This window comes from Bos taurus, chromosome 1 (genome assembly GCF_002263795.3).
Source record: "Bos taurus isolate L1 Dominette 01449 registration number 42190680 breed Hereford chromosome 1, ARS-UCD2.0, whole genome shotgun sequence".
Lineage (NCBI taxonomy): Eukaryota > Metazoa > Chordata > Mammalia > Artiodactyla > Bovidae > Bos > Bos taurus.
Window position 1 is genome coordinate 121,946,252 of NC_037328.1, and position 27,936 is coordinate 121,974,187.

General features: G+C 37.6%; 1 protein-coding gene across 3 annotated transcripts; it reads left to right on the forward strand.

Moving 5' to 3' along the window:
- The first annotated feature begins 72 nt into the window (after nt 1-72).
- Nucleotides 73-27,867, forward strand: PLSCR2 (phospholipid scramblase 1). 3 transcript variants are annotated; one of them, XM_024983373.2, is made up of 9 exons: nt 73-178; nt 8,261-8,286; nt 11,629-11,670; nt 15,019-15,221; nt 16,524-16,566; nt 19,110-19,330; nt 21,516-21,677; nt 24,317-24,478; nt 26,910-27,867. In XM_024983373.2, the coding sequence occupies exons 2-9, from the start codon at nt 8,274-8,276 to the stop codon at nt 26,943-26,945; spliced, it is 882 nt and encodes a 293-aa protein (XP_024839141.1). In that variant the 5' UTR covers nt 73-178; nt 8,261-8,273; the 3' UTR covers nt 26,946-27,867.
- Nucleotides 27,868-27,936: the final 69 nt, after the last annotated feature.

The following is a 27,936-nucleotide window of genomic DNA, read 5'->3' on the forward strand; positions in this document are numbered from 1 at the left end:
CCTTTGTTACCGAGGATTTAGGAAACGAAACTAGAAACCACGGGTTTCGTCACCGACGTCGCTCAGAAGCCTGGGTAACTCCAGCCAAGATTGTGTGTAAGGAGCAAGCTCGATCGCCAAGCGTTGGAAGCAGAGCACAGGCTCCGCTCCCGGGTTCCCGCAGCTCCTCTCACCGCAGGTAGCGCCGGAGCAGCTGTGCAGACAGGTGGGCGGGCACCCGGCGCGGGGCAGCGCGGGTTCCCAGGGTGGGCGGAGGGGCGCTGGGGCACTTGGGAGCGAGGGGCGCGAGCGCAGGCGGGTTGCGTTTGCGCTGAGATTGGGGGTAGAGGGTGGGGGCCGGGGCCCCAGCGGCCTAGAAAAGCGACCGCCGAAGCTGAGCAGGGACTGAGGCCGGGGCCCGGGCGTCCCAGTCCCATCCTGGCCAGCCTCAGAGTCTTTCCAAGGTCAAGGTATTTCCTTCCTGAAACCGCCTTGTAGGTTCGAATTAGCTTAGTCCATCTCTTAACATTGGCCACCTCATGCGAAGAGTTGACTCATTGGAAAAGACTCTGATGCTGGGAGGGATTGGGAGCAGGAGGAGAAGGGGACCACAGAGGATGAGATGGCTGGATGGCATCACTGACTGGATGGACGTGAGTCTGGGTGAACTCCGGGAGTTGGTGATGGACAGGGAGGCCTGGCGTGCTGCGATTCATGGGGTCGCAAAGAGTCGGACACGACTGAGCGACTGAGCGACTGAGCGACTGAACTGATCTCTTAACGAGCGGAGCAGCGCTGGGTTGTGACCAGAACCTGAACTCAAGGGTTATCTCCCAGCATTTGAGGGAAATCAAAGGGACGATTAATAGAGCCTGCTAGCTGTCTTTAAACAGGAAGTATTAATTAGGATTGTGGATGGAGGCAAAACTATGCTAGGCACCCGGAAACACAGGAAGAATTGCCAAGACAGGTGGTTTATCACGTAGAAGGTAAAGTAGGAATCCACCTGCCTGACTTGAACGTGTCTCTACTACTTGATATCTGTGGACTCCTGGGCACTTTCCTCCTATACATTCCTTTCTTGGCTCATATCTGAAATTGGGTAATGATCAAAAGTTACAAGAATTAGAGTATGATGTATAACTTTGACACTAAAGAATATGCTCAGTAACGTTAGATTTATTACTTTTAATATCTGACCAAGCCCCTGCTTCTCCAGGCTCACTGTCTGGTTCCCATTTGATTTATTCAGACAGCTCTTCCAGCAAGTCCTGGCACAGCCACTTTCCAGTTCCAGGAACAGGCAGGCAATATTTCTCTTAGTTTAGCAATCTGAGATACATGGTTAATGTATGTGCCACTTGCTTAGTGAGAAGTATCAGGCGATTCAGGATACCCTTCTTCTTCCTGGAACTTTCTTGACGATAGAACTTTCTCTTAATAGCGCCCTGGCAAGTATTAGGATTGTAGGGCTTTGAATGCTGAACAAGCACAAAGAAATGGAAAGGGAAATGAGTAGGTTTCTGCATTTGGATAGAAGTATCACGTAAGATGGCCGAGTCACAGGTTAGCCAAACTTCACATCTGATTGGTAACTGTTCTTTCTGACCAAAGGGAGTGAAATAATACTGAACACACTGTTGAATCAATCAACAAGCACCAATTAAGTGTCCTGTCCTGACAGTCCATGTGCTGGCTTTTGAGAGTTTAGAGAGACAGAAAACCTGTAAGAACTGCTCCCTGTCCACCTCTCCATTTTCTTGTCTAATGATCTCTTTCTTTGCTCTGCCACCCACAGATCTTCATAACCTTGAATGAGCCAAGCTCTCTCACTCCAGCCATAGGACTTCTACCCATACAGTTCCCCCTGCCTCAATGCCTCGCCCCCCCAACACACACACACACACACACACAAACACACACCTCCCTAACCTGGTTGATTTTAAACTGCCTTTGGCACTCAGATCTCACTTTTTGACAACCCACCACCACCATCTAAATTAGTGCCCCCATAACACTTTTTACAGAGCCATTATTTTTATTCATAACACTATTATTTGTAATAATATGTTAATTGTCCATCATTTTGTCCTAATGATTGTTATAGTGCCTTCCATGCTCTGTGCCTTCAAGCAATATTCCTGGAAAACAGGCACAAACTTTATACTGAGTGAATATTTACAGACATATGTATACATATATGTGTGTGTGTGTGTGTGTGAATTTATTTATGTGTGCATGTGTGTGTATGCTCTTGCATTTTCTTTCATAGTGCTAACTTTAAAAACCAAAGCATTGTAGTTAAACAGTGCTAACTACTATGTTTACATTTTTCAAATTTTGAAAATAAGTGTTTACAGAAAAACTCTTGCATGCTATCCACCTTACATAAGAAAGATTCCATAAAGAAAGTCTTTTAACAAACTTCACTGGAACTTGGCAATTTGGGAGAATGTCCTTTTTTTTTTTGCTCAATGAGTCAAGGACATAATGGCAAAGGAAATGAATCATGAATCATTTAAATGAGCTAGATGAGTGAGTGAGTGAAGTCGCTCAGTCGTGTCCAACTCTTTGTGACCCCATGGACAGTAGCCTACCAGGCTCTGCCGTCCATGGGATTTTCCAGGCAAGAGTACTGGAATGGGCTGCCATTTCCTTCTCCAGGGGATCTTCCCAACCCAGGGATCGAACCCAGGTCTCCTGCATTGTAGACAGATGCTTTACCATCTAAGCCACCAGCTAGATAGTGAGGTATATAACATTAACTAACTATCTGTGCAGGGGTCCAGCCCCAGCAGGATCCAGGGGTATCCTCAGGATGATGGTATAGGCAATAAGGAAAGTAAAAAGAGAGAGAGAGGCTTGATCTTCCTTGGTTTACATAGAAAGCCAATAAAGCTCCTGTGTTCCAAGGAGTCATCCTGAAAGAAGAACAGAAAGAGAAAAGGAGAGAAAAGGAAAAAAGAATGACACGGGGAGACCAAGCTTCGGTGAGCGAGGCTCATAACTTTATTTTCAAAAGGAACTTTTATACCTTGACTTGTACATAGAGGGAAATGAAAGATGCAAAGTCATACAGAGTCAGCCCAAACATTACATCTGTTTTGTCTTTATCAAAACCAGGATTTTTTCTGCATACCTTTCCCACAAACAATGTTGTGTACAATATCTTCTGGCCTTGGAGGCCTGTGGACATTTTATGACCCTTTTTTGATAAAGGCTGATCAGCCAGAAAACTTGTTTTCCCTTAAAGTGTTTCTTCTTTATTTCTCCAGCCTCAGAAAGTACTAAACAGAGTTACATTCTCACTGAGCAAAGGTGCAGTGGGTCACAACAAAGAAAGAACCAATTAGCTCAAAGGTCTGATGTGGTTAATTCCAAGGCTGCTACTTGTTTTTCTTACATTCCAACTATGTTAACTAATGCATTCCCAGGTACACACTCCCAGGTATGGGCACTTGGCAGCAAGCTTTGGCCCAATAATGAAGCCCTTTACCAGTACTATCTATTCTAACAATTTTTCATCCCTTAAAGGACTCTATGCTCATTAGGACTTTTAGAATGTTTTGGCTTCCCGTGCCTTTCAAGGTTGGGGAGTTGTGAACAATCATGTGTGTTAATTGCAAGAGTATGGATAAACCTGTCAGGCAAGCTAGAATGCCAACAGAAGGGTTAAAATAGAAATATTCCTTTCATGCCCAGGAGAATTATTAATTAAAGCCCTAAGTTGACTTTTTCCAGAGAAAGGTGGTCGGGGATAGCCCCCTGTTAATGACAGAAGAATTGGTGAAAGGCACAAAATAGTAAGACAGACAGATTCTGGTTTTGGGGTAGATGCTCTAGCAGATTCAGGGGGTCCCTTGAGGCCTGATCCGCCTTTGCCTGTCAGATTCTCTCCGCATGACCTTTGTCATGGGTGGGATCTCCCGTGGTGGCTTCCGGCATATCTGGGCTTAGTTTCCTCATTTATAATCTTTCTGGACTTTGTTTCCTCATTTATAAGGAGGAAAGGAAACAAAACAAATTTATGAGGGAGCTATAAGTTGCCAGGGAAAGGTTTTTCAGGAGTAATAAAGCAACCAAACTAGGATAACTAACATAAAGATTAGTTTATGTGTCTTTGCTCTCTTTGGTTTAGTTGTTTTGTAGGACACTTGACCACCTGTCAGATGGCACCAGTTGATGTAATGCCTATGATTTTCTTCAAGGTTTACTGTTAAATGCTCTTCCAATGTGGTTCTAAGTATATTTGTTTTCATTTCTTGAATCTAAAATACCACAGTGGTATTTTATAGATAGGGTTCTTCCCTGGTGGCTCAGTGGTAAAGAATCTGCCAGCTAAATGCAGGAGATGCAGATTTGATCCCTGAGTTGGGAAGATCCCCTGAAGAAGGAAATGGCAACCCACTCCAGGATTCTTGCCTGGAAATCCCATGGACAGAGGAGCCCGGCAGGCTGCAGTCCGTGGGGCTGCAAAGGAATCGGACATGACTTAGTGATTAAAAAACAAAACACATTTTATAGATAGACTCCTTCTTATCAGGTTCCTTGCATTGATAATAGCCTCAGCCATCCCACTCTGTGCCATCTTGGACGCGCATGTTCTGATGTACTCAAATCCACACCATCTTGGCTACCTATTTGTGTGAACCAATCCATCTGTGTTTGCTCCATTTGCCCTTTACTAAAACTACAGTTCAACAAATGAAATGCTTTCCCTTTAGATGTTAACCTTTTAAATGTGTAAATTTTACCTGCAAACATAGCTGAGCAATATGGAAATTGCTTGATTTGTGACTTACCTCAGCAAGTACTGAGTTCTCCACTACCTCTGTGTAATTCCTTGCCTCTCCCTTAGTCTAGTACCTCATTTTCACTTATTCATAGGAAGTTAAGGATATAGAATTCTGGGATTGTGCTTAGGACAGTAATGTTTTCCTAAAATAATAACACATATTCCCATCCTGGGACTTGGAGAAAAATGTCAACTGGCTTGGTTTTAGGCAATTAAGAAGTGGATTTGGATAAATAATCCAAATCTAGTTAATACCTAGTTTATAGGCATAGTAGTTTCAGAATCTTTCAAAAATTAGGGATATTTACCCTTTGAATTGCAGGTTATACTTTAATATTTCTTGACACAATAAGAATGAAACTTCAGAACCCCAAGAGATGGGTCAAAGGGTTTCCTGGAATATGAATTGTGGGAACATAACTGTATATGACCTGCACTATTTCTCCTTCTCCCTGGTAGGAGAGATTTATGATTAATACCCCAGATTTATGTCAGAGCATAAATCTGACAGAGATATGCTTATATGTGTATAGTGTATGATGCTTTAATTTTCTCAGATGCTCTCATTTAACAGGTTAGGAGTGTGTAGTAATCCAATTATAATTTGAAGTTCTGTATTTGTCCTGAAGCAGTTATGATTCCAGTGGTACAGTATATAATATGATTTCATTAGAGATCTTTTTCTACTACTACAAGATAAATATGATTTTCTTGGAAGTCTTTCTGTGATTTGTTTCTTACTAGGAGCAGTGGAAGACATGATTTAAAAGTTATATTGAATTAAGTGACTACTTAATTATTCCAGGACACAGCCCAGTCATTTCCAAAACTGAGTGATGTTATTTATATCTTGTAATAGACCCATTAAGTCTGTCGTTTTACCTTAAAACAGCCAAGGAGACCAGACAGGGATGAACATGGGGGATGTCTTTAGTCCACAAATACGTTGTTCTACCTGGCACACGTACAGGTTCCACTGTTACTTCACATTTTATACCAGAGCTTATGATATACCATTTTTCCTGCTTGAGATATTATGAAATTGTGAAAATTCTAAAACCTACAGAAAATTGAGGACCCAGATTTTGTTCCATCGTTTTACCAACAGATACTCATCCTCACAAAGCTATAGGTTAAGACTCAAAGTAATGTGACCTGGTGAAAATGAAAGTAAAGTCGCTCAGTCGTGTCCGACTCTTTGCACCCCATGGACGGTAGCCTACCAGGCTCCGCTGTCCATGGGATTTTCCAGGCAAGAATGCTGGAGTGGGCTGCCATTTCCTTCTCCAGGGGATCTTCCCAACCCAGGGACTGAACCCGGGTCTCCTGCATTGCAGACAGACGCTTTACCGTCAGAGCCACCAGGGAAGCCCAAATGTGACCTGGTAGGAAGGGAAAATGTAAATATGAGCCAATTAGCTCTGAGTCTATTTAGTTTCCCTTCCTTGGATTTCTGTGTAAGGAGGGAATTATCTCTGGCTTCATGAAAGGTAAACACCTGTATATTCACAGTTAGTACTCATTTGGCAAGGATTTGGGAACTTATTTCTCTGTTATTTAAGAGCCTCCACCTATTCCTAATGTGATGCACAGCATTCGTGTATAAATTTCCTCTCTTTTTAGCACATTCTTTATTTCTGACGACACTGGATTTCCCAGGATCAAACAACAAAATGATAAGAAATACACTGTAAATTAAAACAATGTTTTCCATTTCAAATGGATAGACTTGCCCTCCAGAAACAATGAATTTTTTTTTTAACTAATTTAGTGATTTTCTCATAAAAATAGATTACTTAATTCTAAAAATAATATCTCCGGGTATTATTTGAGATTTTTCCTTGAACTGAGTTTCCTTCTGGCCCTTTAGGAAAGGGAAGAATGACTGAAACAGTACTTCCTTAAAATTACTTAGTTGATTAAAGAGCCATATAACATTTTTTAAAAACTAATCATACTTATAAAGTGATCCTAAGAGAAACAGTGGTAAAGTAAAAACTTGAGCTGTTTAGACTAGTGTGTTAATTAAAGGATACTACCCATTTCTACTCCAGAATGTATTAGGTTTTAAATTTTTGTATATGTTAAGGAACTCTTAGTACATTTGAAGATAATGAGTATGAATTTCAATATACACTCTTTGATCACAGAAATGAGTGTTGACAAAAGTAATCATGGCTTATTGTATATAAGAATTTAGTCTTTTTTAGCTCATGTGATAGAACATAAAACACTAATATGGCCTTTGAAAATTTTTGGCATACGTTTATTACTTGTGTTTTTTAGTTTATTGTTCACTGTTCTAGAATAACTGCAGAAAAGCATCAATGTTATTTTTTTGTTCTTTTGGCCTAAGGAGGTCCATAGCACTTGGTTTCTGACCAGTTAATGCTAACAGGGGTTATTATTGTTCTAAAAAAATCCAAAAAGTCAACACTGCAACAAGAAACATATTTTTTTAAATTTTTCCAAGGCTAAGAAAACCCATTACTGAACTTCTTGAGTATATATAATTAAGAGGTGACTATAATTGGAATATATTTAAGAGCTTTGCTGTATTATTAAAATTTATGCTTATGACAGGCAATGACAAATCAATAATTTGGAAGAGAGGAAGGATGCGGTTTCTTCTCGGGAACACCAGATTTTAGTTATGGATATGGAAGGATCAGTTGGCTTTTACTTATCATTTAGGGTAACACAGTAGTTGGAGTTATTAAAGGGGCAGCAAAGACTGGAGAGGGCCTGGAAAGGGTTGAGCTGATTCATATTAGTGTGCAGGTCCCAGATAAAACAGTCAAGTAGCAAGTTTTTGCCTAAGGTGTTAATTATAATTAACATGCATACCGGGATTTAAGGTGGAAAGGTGGAAAAAGTAGTAACTAGGTAATAGTGGGAAAGACTAGGATGGGATCAAGTCACTAGAAAACAAAAACAGCTTCTACAACCTCTGGGTGTACGTTTTTAGGCTAAAAATCATTAATTGATATACAAACGGGGGGCCAGGCCTTCTCAAATTTGCTATTCAAGCCGGGCAGAAAATATCCTCAGGGCCTGGGATTTCCAGAGATATCTGCGATAGTGTGACCTGATGGCTAACCTTTCTCCTTTTATGGTGGACCACAGCTGGAGCCCAGCACTGTGGCTCGGTCCTGGATTACATGCTCCCTGTAGGTTGTGTAGATTGGAAGGCTCAAGTTTTTAACTGGAGGGCCTTGGGCTCACAGTGTTGCTTTTCTGTCTTCCTTCCTCTTTGGACCCTTTCCTCCCAAGATATTTAGAAATCGTTCACCATCCTGGACTGACCCACAATTTCTAAAATCCTACTCAGAAACACAGCAGTGGGAAACAGAGTCAAGACCGAAGGGTTCAAATTACCAGATTCTCAATGGTTCGATGAATAGAGGAGTATCTTGTGTGAATATAGTTTCCGGGTATCCTTTTACATGTTTGACCTATGTATTTATATCAGGTCTTCTTTTTCAGAACTGTTTAAATCATGGACAAACAAAGTAAGTAATCTGTTTATTTTCCTCCTATAATATTAAATCTCTTGTTAATGTATTATTTGTCAAAATGTTTTATTCAGTTTCTGAAAGAATAGAATTTGATTTGTGTTGTTTATGTTCCAGAACCCTCAGTCTGGGGCAGTGTTTTGACTATAGAGAAGATGTACACAAATATCCACTACCACTAACTTTCCCTTTAAAAATAAAAAAGCCTTAGATAAACCTATGAAATTTTAGGCTTAAAAAAAATGGAATCTTAGGCTTACTGGAAAATATATAATTTAATATTATACTTCATCTGAATCAGGTTTCCCTTTTCTTTGTACATTTTATATATATATATAAAAGACTATTCAAGTTATATTATTTAATAAACAATGGACTTAATATGCCAGGGCATTGTAATAAAATGCTCAGATACATCCCCAATATATATCTTATAAAATACACATTTGAATAGGTTTAAATAACTATGTCTTTATTTTCTGGCTTTTTTTTTTCCTCAAGAAAATTCTAAGTAAGATGAGTATTGGCCAAACATGTAATAAAAGACTTTGTCTTTTAAAAAATCTAAGTTTCTGAAGAGAAAAAAAATCAAATGGGAAAAAAAATCCTGTCTTCGGAAGGATCTCTATTCTCTATCTTTACTTAGATAACCAAAGAGATGTTTATCTCTACCACAATGCCAGCCTTGCTACATATATCAGATCCTCTTTAGGGCCAGAAACTTTGACTTTCTTTCACAAAGTTTCATGATTTTTCTTAATATATGCTATATTAATTTAGTTAACAATACTAAAAACTTTCAGAATGTAAATTCATATAATATTAAGCTATTTTCTTTGCTGTAAGCTTTAAGATGCTTCAAGTCACTTAAATAATTGATTGGGTCATGGTCATAATTACCTTTTAACTCTTCAGCTTCATATATACAAATGTATGAATTTGTGTGTATATGTGTACATAAGTAGAATGTATATGTGTGTGTGTGTGTGTATATATATATATATACATATACACTGATATAGAGAAATAACAATAAAAAAACTTGTTGACAATATGAAAGTCCTATGATTTTTTAAGTTATTCTAAGTTGCATTGCACAAATGCGGAAATACATCCATAATTCATTTGCTCTTTGATCTACTTGAGCACTTGCCCATTCACTTATTGTTTTTCTTTGTATAACTCCCCCCTGGAATTCCTGAAACTGGGATTGTTGCTCTGATACTGAAACCCCAGAGATCATAGCCTCCTAATTTCTTGACTCTGTCAGCTCCTTGATTTGTGTGTGTATTTACTGTTGCTCAAACAGCGGTACCTGGTAAGAAGTGCCAAAATGTGACATACCATTTAAGGATGGGTCTCTAAGTCACACTTGTAGTGTGTTTCCTTGAGATCTGTTGAGTCTTACTCTGTGAGGCGGCTGTGGGCAGAGCCTGAGGAGCTAGAGAGCTAGAGCTGGCCCACTCACCTGAAGCCAAGACAAACAAAGAAGAGATGGTTAGGACAGAATGACTTGTGATATTGCAGTGATGTGTGATAATTTGGGGTATGCTGTGGTCCGTATGGGGAAAAGCCCTAACTCAAGTAGAGGATTTTCTGTTGCCTGAATTTGCACAGTATCCATGGACTCCATTCAGCTGAAGTTATTATGAAGCCAATAATGAAAAAAAAAAAAAGGGGTAGGAGTAGGGCATAACCCAGTCTTCCTGTGAAATCATATGACTTGAGTGGTCTTTCAAGGCACATGATAGAGAAATATACAGGAAATGTGTCAGATTGAAAGCCTAGTCAACTTTTTCTTCTCCATTCATGCTATGTTCCCATTATTCAAAAACAAACTATTTTGAATTTACAGTTAATAAGCCATAGGAAAGAAAGGAGAACATTGCATAAACAGAGTGTCTGAAAGTGAAAGTGAAAGTGAAGTTGCTCAGTCGTGTCCAACTCTTTGCGACCCCGTGGACTAGCCTACCAAGCTCCTCTGTCCATGGGATTCTCCAGGCAAGAATACTGGAGTGGGTTGCCATTTCCTTCTCCAGGGGATCTTCCCAACCCAGGGATTGAACCCAAGTCTCCCACATTGCAGGCAGACACTTTAGCCGAGTGTCTACTAGACCATAAATTCCATAAAGGCAGAGCCAGTGTAGCCATTGAACCTAACTGAGGGCTAACACAGGACATGCTAATAAATACTTATTTTCTGGCCAAGGTGGTTGCTAAAGGAATGACTAGACAAATGCAGATATGAAGAAATAGGAAACTGAAAAATTTGTACATACATTGAGATTATTGAAAGCACACTGATTAGCATATAGCAAAATGTAATATATTTGTTTATTGTAATTAACTCAGTTATGATTTTTGTCAGTCAAATACTAGGAATTTCCTATGGTATAAACTTAATGGGGTAGTTCCAGAGTAAGTATTAAAAGGATATTTAAATACTGAAGTACATATAAATATTTAAAACAATTCTTAAAGCAACAATTATCAGATCAGATCAATCGCTCAGTCATGTCCGACTCTTTGCGACCCCATGAATCGCAGCACGCCAGGCCTCCCTGTCCAACACCAACTCCCGGAGTTCACTGAGACTCACGTCCATCGAGTCAGTGATGCCATCCAGCCATCTCATCCTCTGTCGTCCCCTTCTCCTCCTGCCCCCAATCCCTCTCAGCATCAGAGTCTTTTCCAATGAGTCAACTCTTCGCATGAGGTGGCCAAGGTACTGGAGTTTCAGCTTTAGCATCATTCCTTCCAAAGAAATCCCAGGGCTGATCTCCTTCAGAATGGACTGGTTGGATCTCCTTGCAGTCCAAGGGACTCTCAAGAGTCTTCTCCAACACCACAGTTCAAAAGCATCAATTCTTCGGCACTCAGCCTTCTTCACAGTCCAACTCTCACATCCATACATGACCACAGGAAAAACCATAGCCTTGACTAGACGGACCTTTGTTGGCAAAGTAATGTCTGTGCTTACCAAACCCACATCCAACTAATTTCATTTATCTGTTTCTCCAGTCTATATGTGGTTTTAAAACAATCTATTTTTTCCTCATAACAAAATCAAAATATGGAAAAGAACACTCATCAGACTTTTTTGAGACATAGAAATTCAGTACCAGTAACTTAGCCGCCTATTTTATTCAAAGAGATTTGAATCAGGATTCTACTGCAAATTACCTTTGATAACAGGCACCACTTTTGTTAAGTGAAGAATCCACACCGTTTCAGTACAACACGAGAACATGTAAATGAAATTATCTAAAAACTATGCATTTTTCTGATATGTATATATATTTTTAAGAAGATATATGTTTACCTTTTGTTGAATTACAGATGTGCAAATGAATCCTCCACACCCAGGAACAAATTTAACAGGTGAGTATCCCCTTGAATATCCATCAGCAGCATTCCCGGGTAAACATTGGCTTAAAGAATAAAAAAAAAACAAAAACCAATTTATCAGTTATGGACATTCCCCAAAGGATGTGTGTGTGTGTGTGTGTGTCTGTATGTGTGTGCCTATCTCTGTGTGTATTTTAGTAGTGTCTTTTATTAAAGGGGCAATAATGAAATTGACAGTGTAGTTCTTGATTTTTTCTTTGATTATATGTTTTCATAAAGATCATTAAAATATTTTTTCTATACAGGATAGTAAAAATATAGTGTTAATAAAAACAGTAGTGAGTTGACAGTAAATGAAATATAAGGTTGCACATAAATTGCACAAAATACACATATTAAGTAACAGATTTTATTCATTCTCCATTTGTTTTGAAAAATATGGTTATTCAATCACATTTAGGAGATTTGTCTATGGGTATTTCTGAGTTATTTATTATCTGGAGTTAATTGTGTTTGGTGATTTGCAAAAGAGATGACTGCTTAAGCATGGAAGCTTCACTCAACTGAAACATAGCTACCCGGGATAATCCTCACTTTCATTTTGAAACACAAAAATGTGAAAGCTTTACTTTTATATACATACTCAACTGTGCCTTGCCCTTCTAAGAAAGGTAACTGAGTCGTATCACTACATACACCAAGGAATATATTATTTCTTTTGAACCACTGCCTAGAAGGCTTCAGAGATTTTCGTTTAGACAAACGCAGTCATCAGCATTTCCAGAACTTTACCAGATGGCAGAGTTCATTTGCAAGTGGGCAGGCTACATCTTGAGAGACCAGGACTTAGGATCAAAAGGGATCCAGTTTGGCCACAAGGGTTTATGCATTTTGTATTCTACTCTGAGCAAGCACATCTCCTTGGAGCTGAGTGACTTGTTTAGCTGTCTAGCCAGGAACCTCTCAGTGGAACCTGGATCTCCTCCAGATGTTTGTGTTTAAAAAAATGTGAAGTAGAAAGACTGCCAAGGTTCTAAGATAATAGTTCTCAGAGGTGCCTAGGCTTAAGTATTACTTGTTAACTATTGAAAACCCTAGTACCAGGGCACCATCCCAGGAAAATTGAAGCAGAAGTTCTGGTTGTGGCACCCTGGGATTAGTAATTTTTTAATTTCCCAGGTGATTCTAATGTGCAGCCAGGGCTGAAAACTGCTACTTGAAAATTTTATATGGTTGGTGTTTAGAGAATTATTAGCACTTGGGGGATATTTTAATCCACCCATGGCTAAAAAACAGTAGATGGTACATAATTAGGTTATAACCAGACTGGCGAGCTTGTGAGAAAAATAGCTCAACTTTGTTTCTCAAGTCTAAGGCTCATGTAGCACAGGTCTTTTATGATAATGATGCTAACAACAGTGATGGATTAAAATTGAGAGCTTATCATGCCGACTGTGGATTAACTCATTTAATTGTCAGACAATATTAACAGGGTAAATACTATTAATTATTGCCATTATGCAAGTGCAAAAACAGGCATAGAGCGACTGGATCAGGCTTCAAGTTCTGGCTTCTGTATTTAATCACTGTGTAGTGGTTTTAAGCAAGTTGCTGTGCCTCCAAGCCTCAGTTCTTGTGTATAAAATGGGCATAATATTTTCTAATTCAGGTGGTCTGAAGATTAAATGAGACTATGTGTAAAACACCCAGAACAATGCTTTACAATTAATAAAGGACAAATATTTGCTCTTATATTAGTAATATATTAAATCACTTGGGCTTTAAGTAAACGACATATTATTTCAGGTAATTCCATATGCCTATTTAATCCATTGATTTGGAAAATAACTATTCTTTCAAAGAATCCTGTGAAGATTTAATAATGCTAATAATGTAACCAATTAATTCACATCTCTCCCTCACTGGCTTCCTATGGTTTGATCTTTGCACTATAGTCAGTGCTGTTTAAAAATAGATATGTTAATGTTACAGACAGTACCTAATGGGTGAGGCTTCCCTGGTGGCTGGCTCAATTGTAAAGATACCACCTGACAATGCAGATGATATGGGTTCAATCTCTGGGTTGAGAAGATCCCCTGGAGAAGGAAATGGCAATCCACTAAGTATTCCTGCCTGGGAAACCCCATGGACAGAGGAGCTTGGTTGGTACAGTCCATGGGGTTGCAAAAAAGTTGGACACAACTTAGGAACTGAAAACAACCAACAACTATTAAAATATTGTAGGACACAGAATTTTCTTTGAAGTTATATTCCATTCCTGTGGAACAGTTCCTCTGTGGACTATTCATTTAAATTATAAAGTTACAAAGCTTCATATTTGTAATCACAAATTCATGTGGAATAGAATAAATACTTATTGAATTTCTTCCAAGACTGTGCTTAATAAATATTTGAGACAATTTTGACTGCTAGAAGTTTTTACCTTCCTTGATTCTCAAGTTATATTTTCCAGAGAGTTGCTAAATTATGAAATTTAAATTTGGAATGTAAGTATCATAATTAAACTTTTTTTTTTTTTTTGTCTATGTGGAGGGTTTTAGGAATGGAATATACCATGGGTTAAAACTTCAGGCAAAACTGTTAACCCAAGGGAGTATCTGGACAGTAGTGGAAGGAATGACATGCATTTACCTCTTTATGAGGGTTTCTCAACAAAGGCACCATAATATTTTCAGAGGGATAATTCTTTTTTTTTCAGGGCACTGTTCTGGTGCTTTTAGGCTATTTAGCAACATCCCTGGCTCTTACCCACCTGATGCTAATTCTACCCTCCAATTGTAACAGCCAGAAGGGTCTCCAGATGTTGTCAAGTATGCAATGAAGGGACAAAAGTACTGTGAGATCTATATATATTGGAAATGTCACTTGTTAGGATTCTAGAATCATTTTTTCACAAGGTGATTTCGCCATAGAAATGCTGAGTCAGAGCCTCTATTTGGGGCTTTCTACTCAATGCCATCCCTCTTTTTCAAGAAGCCGTTTCAGAAGTTTTATGTACCTGACTCTAGATTGTTGTTGACTTTCTTTTACTTTCTTAGTTTTCAGGCATATTTTCATCTAAGTTTTGAATGACAAGGGTAAGTCTGTGTGGCAACTCTGTACACAGGGCCTAAAACCCTCAAAATAGGAGTGGACATGAAACCACAGCTATCTCATTGAAAAATCACTGAAAGATAAAAATATCTTAGAATCCTAAGAATCTTAAATATCTTAAGATTTTAAAATATCTTAGAATCCTGTTTCTTAGAAACAGGATTTCTGAGTAGAAAATGTAGTTTGTAGACAACTGGGGTGATCCTAAAAGACTTGGTTTGCATTTTTCTGTGCAGTTATGAATTATTTCACATGCTTATATTTCAGGACCTCCAGGACATATTGGCTATCCTGGCCCCCAGGCTGGCTATGCAGTGCCACCACCTGGCTATGCAAGTCCTGGCCCAGTCGGCTTTCCTGTCCAACACCAGCCAGTGACTGGTCACCCAGGAGCGCCCACACAGGTGCCATGGATGCCAGCACCACTACCTCCATTAAACTGCCCACCAGGACTGGAATATTTAACTCAGGTAATTCAATACCTAAAACACTCATTAAAAACAAAACAGTGCTCCCAGTTTACTTAATGAGATTAACAATTAACTAATTCACAAAAGTGTGAAACAGTAAACAACTTTACTAACAAATTACTCAAATTCTTCTAGGTCAGGTTTACTTTTACAGCAAAATGCAAATGTCTTAGGAAATTGTGTGTTCTATGATCTTGAATATAATCTGCAGTAACAACCAATAGCAAACCTTTAGTAAGCACTATTTTCCATGCTTTATTCCTAAGTATAATACATGTTTTAACTCATTTAATTCTTTATGAAAAATTCTGTGATATGTAAGCATTATAATTATCACCATTTTACAGAAGAAGAAACTTAGGTACAGAGAAGTTACATAATTTGCTCAACATTAAAATGCACAGGAGTAGGAACAGATTTTTACTTCCGGGACCTTGGCTCTGAAAACTGTGCCCTTTAATCCCAACACTGAATAATTTCCCAGGAGTTGGAAAGAAACATCAAACTCAATTTAGTGTTCGTTTTCCACAAGTGGTACTAAGAAAGGAGTTAATAATCTGTGTATAATATGACCTACCTTTTATAATAATTAGAAAAATATGTTTTTATGTTGCTTTTGTTCTTTGGAAGACCCAATTTTATTAATGCTACCAATAAGGAAAAAACATTCCTGGGTTTTAATGTACAGCATAATGGCTTACCTCAGCAATATGAGGTTTAGTATTTGTTTGCCATTAGAAATCTGGTAAGTTAGTTTTCAGCAAATGAGCTCTCTCTCTTGCACTCTGCACTAATTTAATTTCCCATAATGCACTTGAGCAGCATATAATATAAGAATTTGGTAGTTCCTAAATTGTCTAAGAAATACCCTAAGTATATATTTTTTCAAAGAAAAATTAAGCCCTTACAATATATTTGGGGAAGTCATCACCGACTACAAATGATATTAAGCACACTTAAAAAGAAAAATGTTTTTATTTGTAGAAAAAAGCTCTTTAAATGGATGATAAGGTCTTAATATTTCTTAGGCCCTTTCTGGAAGGAACATTTTTTTCTAATTTTATAGGGATTCCAGTGTAAGTCAATTTTGCTTGACTTGAATTTGCCCACATTAAAAATAAACACGTTTCAGTAGTTGTTAAAAGTATACTAACTTTATTGATATAAAGTTATTAACTATTGATAGTATTGATAAATGTTGATAACTGATTATATACATTCTTTTAAAACATACAAACACTGATGTTAATTTGTTTGGCTTAATAACATGGTTACAGCTTTTTTTTTTTTTTAATATAATAGATAGATCAGCTATTGATTCATCAGCAAATTGAACTTCTGGAAGGTATGTATTCATTGTATTTATCATATTTCTAGGAAGAGGACATTTATGCAGACAAAAGCGTATCATCAAACACAGATATAACACCTTCAATGATGTTGAAATTAAACTTGGTTTTAAAAATGTCTCTTTGATAGTGATAATCCTGATAAGGATTATCAGCAGCTCATTTTTTGAAATTAATAGTCAAGTGGTAAAATACCATTAAGCTGGACATCTGTCCTCATGATACAGACCATGACTTGGGAGGAAACCAATCAAAACTTACTTATGTTCAATCTTCTCTCTAGAAATCACTTCAGTGATTCTATCACTAACCCACCCTAACCTCTATCTCTTCAACTTTTCTTTCTGCAGTTTGTGATGAGCTTGAGATTGTCAAAGAGTCACAAGCAGTAGTTCAGTTACCTTACTACATTTCCAAACTAAATGAACACTGAATTTGGATGGATGGGGATGTTTTGGAAAACCTCATTATTGTCCATGGTTTTTCTTGGGAGTTCAGATGAACCCTATAAAACCTTGGTTCCACAGGCTATGAATTATCACCTTGGGCACAGGGCCAGTGCACTGAAGGGTGCTGACCAGTCAGCCAAAACACCTGACTTCTAGAATATCACTGCTGTTCCTATGAATGGGGCCTGACTCCTACAGTTGTTTCCTTTGGTTCAGGGCTCCTCAGGTGCAAAGTAAACTTAAGAAAGCCAGTAGATGTTTTAGGACTGCTGCCAGGGAAAGAGAACCTGGGTAAATTCATGAACCAACATATTTTCCTTATAGACAATTCAGCGAAAACTCTAATGGATTTTAGAATATATCTATTAAATCTTTCTTCACATCTCTGCAAAGTTCTTTACCACTGATAGGAATAATAAAGTGAATTGTACTACTATAGTAATATGGTTAATATTTGGTTAGAATATATAATTGTTTATTCCACTTAAATTACTTGTGATGTTCACTGTTAGAAATTTAATGTTCTCTTTTTTTGGGCGGGGGGTTCCTGCTGCCCAGCTTGTGGGATCTCAGTTCCCTGACCAGGGATTGAACCCAGGCCCTCGGCAGTTAGAGCGTGAGATCCTAACAACTAGAGCACCAGGGAATTCTCTGTGGGGAGTTTTATTTATTTTATTTTTTTACTGTCTGGTCATGTCTCTCAGCATGGGCGATCTAAGTTACCCAACCAGAGATCGAACCCACACCCCCTGAATTGGAAGCGTAGTCTTAACCACTGGACCACCAGGGAGTCTCATCACGTTCTCATTTTTATTAGTTTGTTTATACCATATTTTCTCTGGAAAGGAGTCTGATAATTTGAATTTTCATTTTTTTTTAATGATTCATTTTAGGGTTTATTTTTGATATTATAAAAACCAAAAAATCAGACACTGTGCATTATATAGCACTCCATTTATAGTTTTCAGATTTATAAGTTTTATATATATTTGAAAAAATATGTATGTATTAGTCATGAAATACAAAGTAAATTTCAAATTTAATAATTATAAATTCTTCAGTTTTTTAAAAAGTATATCTAATTTTCTTATTTTTGTCTTAAATTGCAAGTTTATATTTTACCATTATAAATAGTATAGAGAAAAGATTGCTCAGTTTAATTTTTAGCACCTGAGACGTGTCCCAGTTCAAAACTTAAGAGATAATAAAGACAAAACCATAGAATTCTTTTATTTGTTTTCATTTTTTTTACGTAACTAGAAAGAAACAGATTATGTAAGCTCACTTATCTCACTTTACAGATAAACAAGCTGAAGAATTTTGAGATTAATTTACTTAAGAAGCACTTAGGTAATAGATCCCATTTAGTGATTACTTTAACTTTTTTATGTAAAAAATTTGACAGGTGGATATTGAGGTAAAGGGTGGCTCTTTTAAAGGCAGAGTCAGGGTCTGCCTAAGTCATAGCAAAGACACCTAAGGGAGGTCATGGTGATGAAACTTGTGAAGAACATCTGTATCTAAATCCATCCACACCAATATTAGAGGCTGATTTTTGTCTCTATATGTTTTAACTGTTCCATATTTTGATGATTTCTAATATCCCATGACTCACGTTAATGAAGGCTGTGGACAAGTGTGTGCATGTGTGCTCAGCTGCTCAGCTGTGTGCCATTCTGTGCGACCCCAGGGACGGGAGCCTGCCAGGTTCCTCTGTCCATGGGACTTTCCCAGCAAGAATACGGCAGTAGGGTGCCATTTCCTGCTCCAGGTGATCTTCCTGACCCAGGGATTGAACCCCCATCTCTTGCCTCTCCTGCGTTAGTAGGCACTTTACCTCTGTGCCACCTGAGAAGCCCTTGTATCTCATATAGAAATTCCAAATTTCTCTGTACTCTAATACCCTCTCCTCCATCCCCTTCATTTTTTTCTATATTTAGATCATTTCTAAACATCTTTCCTTTTCTTCCTCCTGTGTTAAATGAAGTACCATCTAAAAATGGTATAGCTAGACACTATAGCATCTTAGGATAGACTGATTATTCTTTTAATGCTGTAGACATAATGAGTCCCTCTTTTTATGTTTTTAGTCCTGATAGGTTTTGAAACTAATAACAAATATGAAATTAAGAACAGCCTTGGACAGAGGATTTACTTTGCAGCAGAGGATACTGATTGCTGTACTCGAAATTGCTGTGGGCCTTCTAGGCCTTTTACCATGAGGATTCTTGATAATATGGGCCGAGAAGTCATAACTCTGGAAAGACCACTACGGTGTACCAGCTGCTGTTTTCCCTGCTGCCTGCAAGAGGTGGGTGAGCGATTAACATGGTAATTTTTACAAATACTTTGCAAAGTAGTTCTGTAGAAATTTTCACCTTATCAGTGAATTTATATAATAAAATGAGATTTAAAGGTGAAGTAGTTCACCAGCTATTAGTTTATGCTTGAAAGTAAATTGTAGGAAGGTAGGCAGGTGGAAAGGAGTGATCAGTTTGGCCCACATTTCTGAGTATTGTGCCCTCTGGGGTGAGATCAGAGATCTCAGAGACCAGACTTCTTGATCTTCAGGGAGAGCTGAGAACGTAGGGTACCTGGGTCAAGGCTCTTACCCGAAATGACCATGAGAGCCAGGCCAAAGCCAGATGAGGGCCCCATAGGGAATATCCTCCAATGCCATCCCAGTAGCAAGTGGACAGAAGAGTGAGGAAAAGAACACATATGTTCATCTCATAATTTTAGCCAACCTATAGGGATCTAAGGAGGGCTTCCCAGGTGACACTAGCAGTAAAGAACCCTCCTACCAATGCAGGTAGATGTAAGTGATATGGGTTCGATCCCTGGATTGGGAAGATACCCTGAAGGAGGGCACAGCAACCCACTCTAGTATTCTTGTCTGGAGAATCCCATGGAAAGAGGAACCTGGTGGGCTACAGTCCATAGAGTCACAAAGAGTCTGACACAACTGAAGCGACTTAGCACAGGTGGCTTAGTGGTAAAGAATCTGCCTACCAGTGGAAGAGACCCAAGAGATGCAGGTTCAGTCCCTAGGTTGGGAAGATGCCCTGGAGTAGGAAATGGCAACCCACTCCAGTATTCTTGCCTAAAAAATCCCATGGACAGAGGAACCTGGTGGACTACAGTCTAGGGACACGCAGAGTCAGACGTGACTGAGCACGAATGCACACACAGGGAGCTACCCTAGTAGAGGCTCCCTCTGAGAAATTTCAATTCCTGTTTTTCAGTTCTCCATTTGAAAGAGTAGTATATTTGAGTTCCTGTAATTCCTGTTACAGAATAGTGCAAGTTGTGAGCACCTTCAGGCCCATAAAGATCAGGTGTCTTTTCCATAGCACTTGACAGCCCTATGACAGAGAACATGGATCTTGGGGGGGACACCAGGCCACAGTGTTTAGGAAGTTGACCTTTGCCTGTATCTCCACTGCCCTGAGACCAGTGCTGCTTGGGTTGCTCAGTCGTCCTCATGGGTAGCTGTGAGAGCAGGACAGACAGAACTACAAGCACATGGAAATTTGATGTCTAATACTGTACCGATTTTGAAAGGATAACTGAAGTTGTTCACACTGAATTATTTTGTTTTCCATGTCAATTAGTTTAGATATAATAATATTCAAGATTAGCTGAAGTAAAACAGAGTTTGATAGAATATGATTTACAATTTATAAAGCATGTTAGCATATAATTGGCCTTAATAAACAGATCTAGGAAGTCCTTAGTTACAGATGAACATGCCGAGATGCTCTCAAGGTTGCGGAGTTGAGGTTCAGCTTCAAGATTCCAGGCCCCATCTTCTTTCCATGCTGGCACTACTGACCTTATTTGAAGATTGCTCCAGTGATCTGGACTCTGTCCATACATCTGCTGCTGCTGCTGCTGCTAAGTTGCTTCAGTCGTATCCGACTCTGTGCAACCCCATAGATGGCAGCCCACCAGGCTCTCCATCCCTGGGATTCTCCAGGCAAGAACACTGGAGTGGGTTGCCATTTCCTTCTCCAATGCCTGAAAGTGAAAAGTGAAAGTGAAGTCGCTCAGTCGTGTCCGACTCCTAGCTGACCCCATGGACTGCAGCCTACCAGGCCCCTCCGTCCATGCGATTTTCCAGGCAAGAGTACTGGAGTGGGTTGTCATTGCCTTCTCCGGTCCATACATCTAAACCCCTATTTTTAAAGGAGTTTAAAAAATAGCTTTTAATAATTTAGACATTTTTCATAAGTATGGAAATTGAAAAATATATGAGACTGACAGAGCAGTACTTCAGAGTAGATACTGGGCATGCAGCCTCCCTGAGTTGGTGTCTCATCTCTTCCACTTTGCAGCTGGGGAATCTGATACAAGTTAATTTACCACTCTGTTCCTCCCCTTACTTACTGTATAAATAGGGATAATAGTAACAACCTGGTAAGGGCATAGAGTGAGTTAACTGGTGCTTAGAACAGTGTCTGACAAACGATTTATATATTCTTTTGCTTTTGTAGATAGAAATCCAGGCTCCTCCTGGTGTCCCAGTAGGTTACGTTACTCAGACCTGGCACCCTTGCCTGCCAAAGTTTACAATTCAAAATGAGAGGCGAGAGGATGTACTAAGAATTTCTGGTCCATGTGTCATCTGCAGCTGTTGTGCAGATATTGATTTTGAGGTAAGACATGTGATAATGTTTATAGGTTTTGCTTTCCTAGTTAATAAAATAAGCTGGGAGGATGTTACAAATATATTAAATGAATATTTATGTCCTGATGTTCCAAGAGGGACTCAGTATGCTCATATATTTATCTTTGGTCAGAGAGATGGTTATTGCTCTGATTAAGTGTTAGTGCTGATTATACTAAGTGGAAAAAGAGAAGCAGAGATTTGTAGTCAAATAAATATAAACAAAGCATCTAACATTTAAACATGGTGGTTTCTGTGTAGAGGCACTGTATATTATCCCTTCTGAGTAAAACATTAAGCTTGTCATTAACGTCTGGTTTCCAAAGCATATGGTCTTTCCTTAGTCTGAAACACAGGCTATCAGTGCTCTAGGCCCTCTTCAGAATCTCTGGCATCTTTGAGTTCCTACAAAAAGCCCAATTACACAAAGAGAATTTTAACAACAATAATATAGGAGGTACAACCCTACCATGCTTCTCTATGATCTGTCCTTTATCCTTGTATTAAAGTAACTAGAAATCATGATTTATCTGTGTATTCACTACCTCAAAGAACTTCATTTCAGCAATTTTCAACAAATGGGGCCCAGACTTACAGCCCAAATTAATTGGATGCAAATGCTTAAAAGTCAAGCAACTATAAAACTTAATCTTGATAACATAATTCTCTTGTATTAGCATAAAATCTGTTAAACTGGACAATTTCCACAGAAGGGACAAATTCTAAAACTGAGCAGGGCTGGCCCCCTTATGATGAACCTATAGATTTCTTTTTAGAATAGTTTATCAGTTATTTGTATTAAATTTATGTTAATCAATGTAATAGTAATATAATACAAGCTTATTATTTCTAGAAATTGAAATCATTTTATTATTTAGGTTTTTGTTTTTAAGATTTTTTTGTTTTAGAATTTAGTTAAAAATCATCTAGTCCTATTGACTTTCCAGTTGTACATCCGTATATACTTTTCTGTTCCTTTCCATTAAAAATTTACATATTCTTACATAAATTTCTGGTGAATTTTTAAATTTCTTTATGTAGGAATAAAAAAAAAGGAAATCTTAATATCTTATAAGTCTAGTAGTAGGATTGTGGTGGCTGATAAATTATTTTTTGTATATTTAAAATTTTTTCAAAAATTAAAAATAATCAAATTAAAAATAAAACGTAAGGTATAGATGTTTAGATGACAGCTATTAACAGATGAAACATGTAAGTGTGCAATAGGGAATTTGTATTAGCCTGTTTTGCCATCGTAGCATAACAAACAGCCCCTAAAACTCATTGGCTTAAGAAAACAGGAATTTATTCTCATGCTTATGGATCTCAAGGTCAGCTGTGTCTGGAAGATATAGGCTTAGACAGATGGCCCTGATTTAGGCTGTAAGTTGGCCTCAGGTCTGCCCCAGGTATGTTCACTCTGGAGTTGCATCAACAGCAGCTGCCTGGATCATGGTTTTTTAATGGCTGATCACTGGAGAGCAGGACCAAGGCCAAGATCTCTGCTGGTGTCACATCCACTAACCCTCCACTGGTTAAACAAGGAACATGGCCAAGTCTTAATTTCAGCGTGCAGGGAAGTATACTGGATTCCAGAGGGAGGACACTGAAATGACTATTTGATGAACAGTAATCCAGGCTATCACAGCATTCACAGTAGAAGTTTATTTCAGGTTTTTAAAGAACTTAACTATGTACATCCAAATAAAATGAGTCAACTGTTTTTAATCTCCCCACATTTACGTAGCTGGTTTCAACCTAAGATAGGGCTTCAAATGTTGTTACCGGCATGTGTGGTACCTTGTGTACATTTGAAAAGCACACTTCTCTTCCTGTTGTGATACAACCCTGCCTATAAATACCCTGGCGAGTGTGGGCTACATTCAGCCCCCAAATGCCCACTTTGTGAGGTTCATTCCACTGGCTACAAGCTGTTCTGTTCTTTATCGTGGGCCTGAGCTTTACTCAGATAGAAACATAAAATTAGAAAAACTTTACTTTGGAGTCCTTTTGTTTCATACATCCTTCTTCTTTTATTGTTCAGTCCCATTCTGTTGTCCAGTCTTAGCCCAAGCCTTGACCTGGGGCATCCCATCAAATTACTTATTGGTTACTTTACTTCACTCAAAACTACCAGTCCTCTTTTCCAGCCTCTTGGCATTTTATGTTTTCCTGAGTCCTTCCATCACCTTTAAACACTCGACCTATGTCAACTTTCTGTGCTAATCTTAAAGCTGAAGTCAGATTAGAGTTTCATTTACTACCCGCTCCCCCCACCAGATGGCTTCTAGAAATTTCATTCAAATAATCATTTCATAGTTGTATCTTTTCTTGCTTGAATTTTATTTTGGATAGATTCAACTAATTTATTACTGTGTATCTTAATGGAGAATAGAAAATGTTAACTCTTTCAGCTAAACTACTTTCATATTGGTTCTCTGTAGCAAATAAAGTTTTTAAAATGAATCTGTAAGTAAACATAGGAATCTACCTGCTTCTACTGAGTGACTTAATGTTCACAGTTATGAATGGCATATAATTTTAATATTGGTTTCATTTTACTTCTACTTGGAAAGTAGCTTTATTAGTTTGCTAGAAGTTTTTGTCCTTTTTCTTTTTTCAATCTAGGTTAAATCTCTTGATGATAAGTATGTGGTTGGCAAGATTTCCAAACACTGGACTGGGCTTATTAAAGAGTTATTTACAGATGTTGATAACTTTGGCATCCAGTTCCCATTAGACCTTGATGTGAAAATGAAAGCTGTGATGCTCGGCGCATGTTTCCTCATTGTAAGTTTACTCCTACTAATCTAGGGTACAGATGGTTTCTCTAGTTTTATTCTGAAATAATTTTTTAAATTTTATATATTTAAATGACCTTAAATTTGTAGGTTTTATTGAAAGTGGTCCTGTTTAATCTTAGCTCTGAAATTCCATTTTCTTCTGCTACTCTTGGTTCACAGGTGACTAGCTTCTCTCTGGAGGGTCTGTGTAGTTTCACACTGTAGCAAAAGGATGTTATGTGTTAAGGAGAAGTTCTGGTTTTAGTGGTTAAAAAAAAAAAAAGCCAACACCACCACCAATAACCAAAGAAAACCTCAAATTGATACTTTGGAGAAGAGTTTGAATCTTCTAGTGTGTTTAAATGAAATAAGTCTCAGTGAAACAAGGAAATTTCTTCCTTATTCATAATTAAACCATCTAATACAGAAATACCAACTGCAATAAGAATGTACATTTGATCAAGTCTTGGATGGAGCTATCAATTGAGAGGAAATATATGGAATACAGCATTGATTCTGAACTTGTCTTCACATTAAATTAGCTAGGAAGTTTTTAGTAGTAAGCCATACCCCAGTTTAACTAAATCAGAAGCACACCATTAAAAGTTTGTGTAGCTCCCCAGATGATTCCTTATGTGGCCAATGTCAAGGTCTCTGGGGACAGAGCAGTGGTTTTCCACCTTAGCTGCACAGTAGAAACACCTGGGTAGCTTTTGCACTCCCTGTGTGAAGACTACCCAGATCCAGTAAACTAAATCTGGAGATGGAACCAAGCCATCAAGTGTTCAAGCTGTCATAGATTGCAATGCAAGTGAGGTTTGGAGCCACTAGATTAATATCTTAAACACTGACATGCAGAAGCAATCAGAAAAAAAAAAAAAAACACTAAAAAGTGAGAGAACATATAGAAAAGGATTCAGTTACTTCAACAAATAAATATCAGGAAGATAAAAATGAAAAGAGAAATATCAGTTTAATACAGTTTGTAGGCTCTGTTTGGATACTGATTTAAACAAACCAGTATAAAAAGACATTTACAAGACCCTCATGCATTTGTGAACACTGGCTATTTGGTGATATTAATGAATTATTAAGGTTTTTAAAATGATGTTGTTATTATGGTTATGCAAAAACAAAACAGTCCATATTTTTTAAGGGTATATACTGAAGTATTTCAGTATGAAATAATATGGTTATTTATCACAGATTTGCTTTTAAATAAGGGAGATGAAGCCAGGGGGACATAAGGGGTGGATTAATTGGTGAACTAAGCTGGGTGAGTAGTCACTGGGACTTTTATTATGCTATTCTATCTAATTTGGGACAATATTTTCTATATAAAATTTTAAATATAACTACAATTCTGTTTAAAAACTGTGCTTTCAACAAATGTTTATTTCACATGAGGAGAAAACTGTAATCTTAATCTTGGGGAACTGTTTAACCAATGATTTACACACCATAACCAAAGATATGATGTGTACAGGGCAGAGAGAGTAGTCTGGGATGTCTGGTTAGGTGAGATACGGGATTGGAGGGTGGTGGTGGGGTTATGAAGTGAAAGTCCCTCAGTCATGTCCAACTCTTTGTGACCCCATGGACTATACAGTCCCTGGAATTCTCCAGCCCAGAATACTGGAGTGGGGTTATTAAGAAGTGAATATAGGGTAGATTGGGCAACTTCTTATAGACCTTGGGAAGATACTAAAAATTGTTTCGTTAACTGGTTAGTTTTAAGCTACGTATAAATAGAAATAATTATAAATCCAAATTTTAGAATGATAAATCCTGATGACGAACTGTATTAGTGCAACTGCAAGTGAATGGTTATAAAGATTCAGTTATTCCTTTATAAAGGGATAAAGGAAAATGACAGATGTGAGAGAGCTAAAATCCATACAATTTAGAAGTCATAGGGATGAAGATTTGGTTAGAAACTGATGGAGTAAGACAAACTGAGGAACAGAGAGACAAGCTTGGAAGAGAAGTCATAAAATTGGGCCCCCAAATTCTAAGATGTTATTCTAAGTCTAAGATGGCTGTCATTCTCCTGAAACAATCTAAAGATTGTACATGGAACTCCATGTACAGTCACAACACAAGTTATATTACTAGAGAAGGAGTTCAAAAAGCTGAGGAAGAAATATTGAAAGAGGAACATTCTAGGAAACATGAAAAAAAGTGAAACTTACAGAAATTACCTGATAATTACTTAAGTTAATGCAGGTATCAATAAGTTAACAGAATTGTAGGATTTAATTGCCATTAAACTGGAAAGTTGAAGCTATCAATTTTTCCTGGATCTACCTATTACAGTTGATTTTTCTTGTTTAGCAAGTATGTTATTGTGTTTCATCAGATCCCTTAGCATTTATGCATCTGAGAGCTGATCTCTGCTTGGTGCTGAAAACTCATTTCTATATTTTGTTTTTCTCTAGGACTTCATGTTCTTTGAAATGACTAGAGGTGAATAGAGAGCAGGAGTGTGGTAGTACATTCATGAAAGTCTCAGAAAATCTGAAGTCCGTATATTGATTGGGACTATGTAAAAGAAAAATTGGGTGGATTTTTTCTTTATGTAAATGACTTATTACAGCATGTGTAAATTATACTAGGATACTTGAAGCTTCAGGATTATGATTTTACTTTTCAAATTAAAGAGTCTATTTTCTATATCACTTATTTATAAATGTTTTTATACATTTTCTTTTTCATTGTGCATTTTGGAGAAAGGATATAGAAATTTTTACATTTAAACATAACTTCCTATGATGAATTGCTTTAAACTAGAGTTTCTGCTTTGTTTTCAATATGTACAGCAAAATTAATTAAAGTCTTTTTAAAGTAATACTAATATAAACATACATTATTTTATTAAATCTAGTTATTTCCTATGTAACAACTGTTATTTTGCAAAAATGATATATTCAAAAAAGTTCAAAATGAACATAATTTTCAGTGTTTATTTTTACAATTATGCTCAAATAATACTCAATATTCATATTATCAAGTGTATTTTTTTGTTCAGAAAATCACACTACGTTTAACTTCTATAATCTGCAGCTATTAACATTTTTATATTGACAAGACTATAAATTACCAAATTTTGATGATTTTTCATGAATAAAAGAATGATTGTGTACCAAAGAAGGACACACTTAGAGATTCACTCACTCTAAAACTGGGATACTATAATATTTTGAAGTAATTATTTATATATGGAATAATTAGCTTCTGTTCTATATTCTTTCATTCATGGAATATAGTAGTTTTCAGATCCCTCAAGTGTTAATTAAATAGAACATATATATTCTGTCTGACTATAAATGTTTATAATGGTCTATTAGATTATTTTTGCCAACAATTAAATAACTAAAATAAAACATTGCTGATATAGTTCTTTGAATGTTTGATTTTTGTTTTTAAACAAACTGTTAACAGTCAATTCACATGATATTCTGAACT

Coding starts and splice junctions, on each gene's coding strand:
- PLSCR2 (XM_024983373.2), top strand. Junction 19,331..21,515: donor TTCCCTGCTGCCTGCAAGAG/GTGGGTGAGCGA, acceptor TTGCTTTTGTAG/ATAGAAATCCAGGCTCCTCC. Junction 21,678..24,316: donor GTGCAGATATTGATTTTGAG/GTAAGACATGTG, acceptor TTTTCAATCTAG/GTTAAATCTCTTGATGATAA.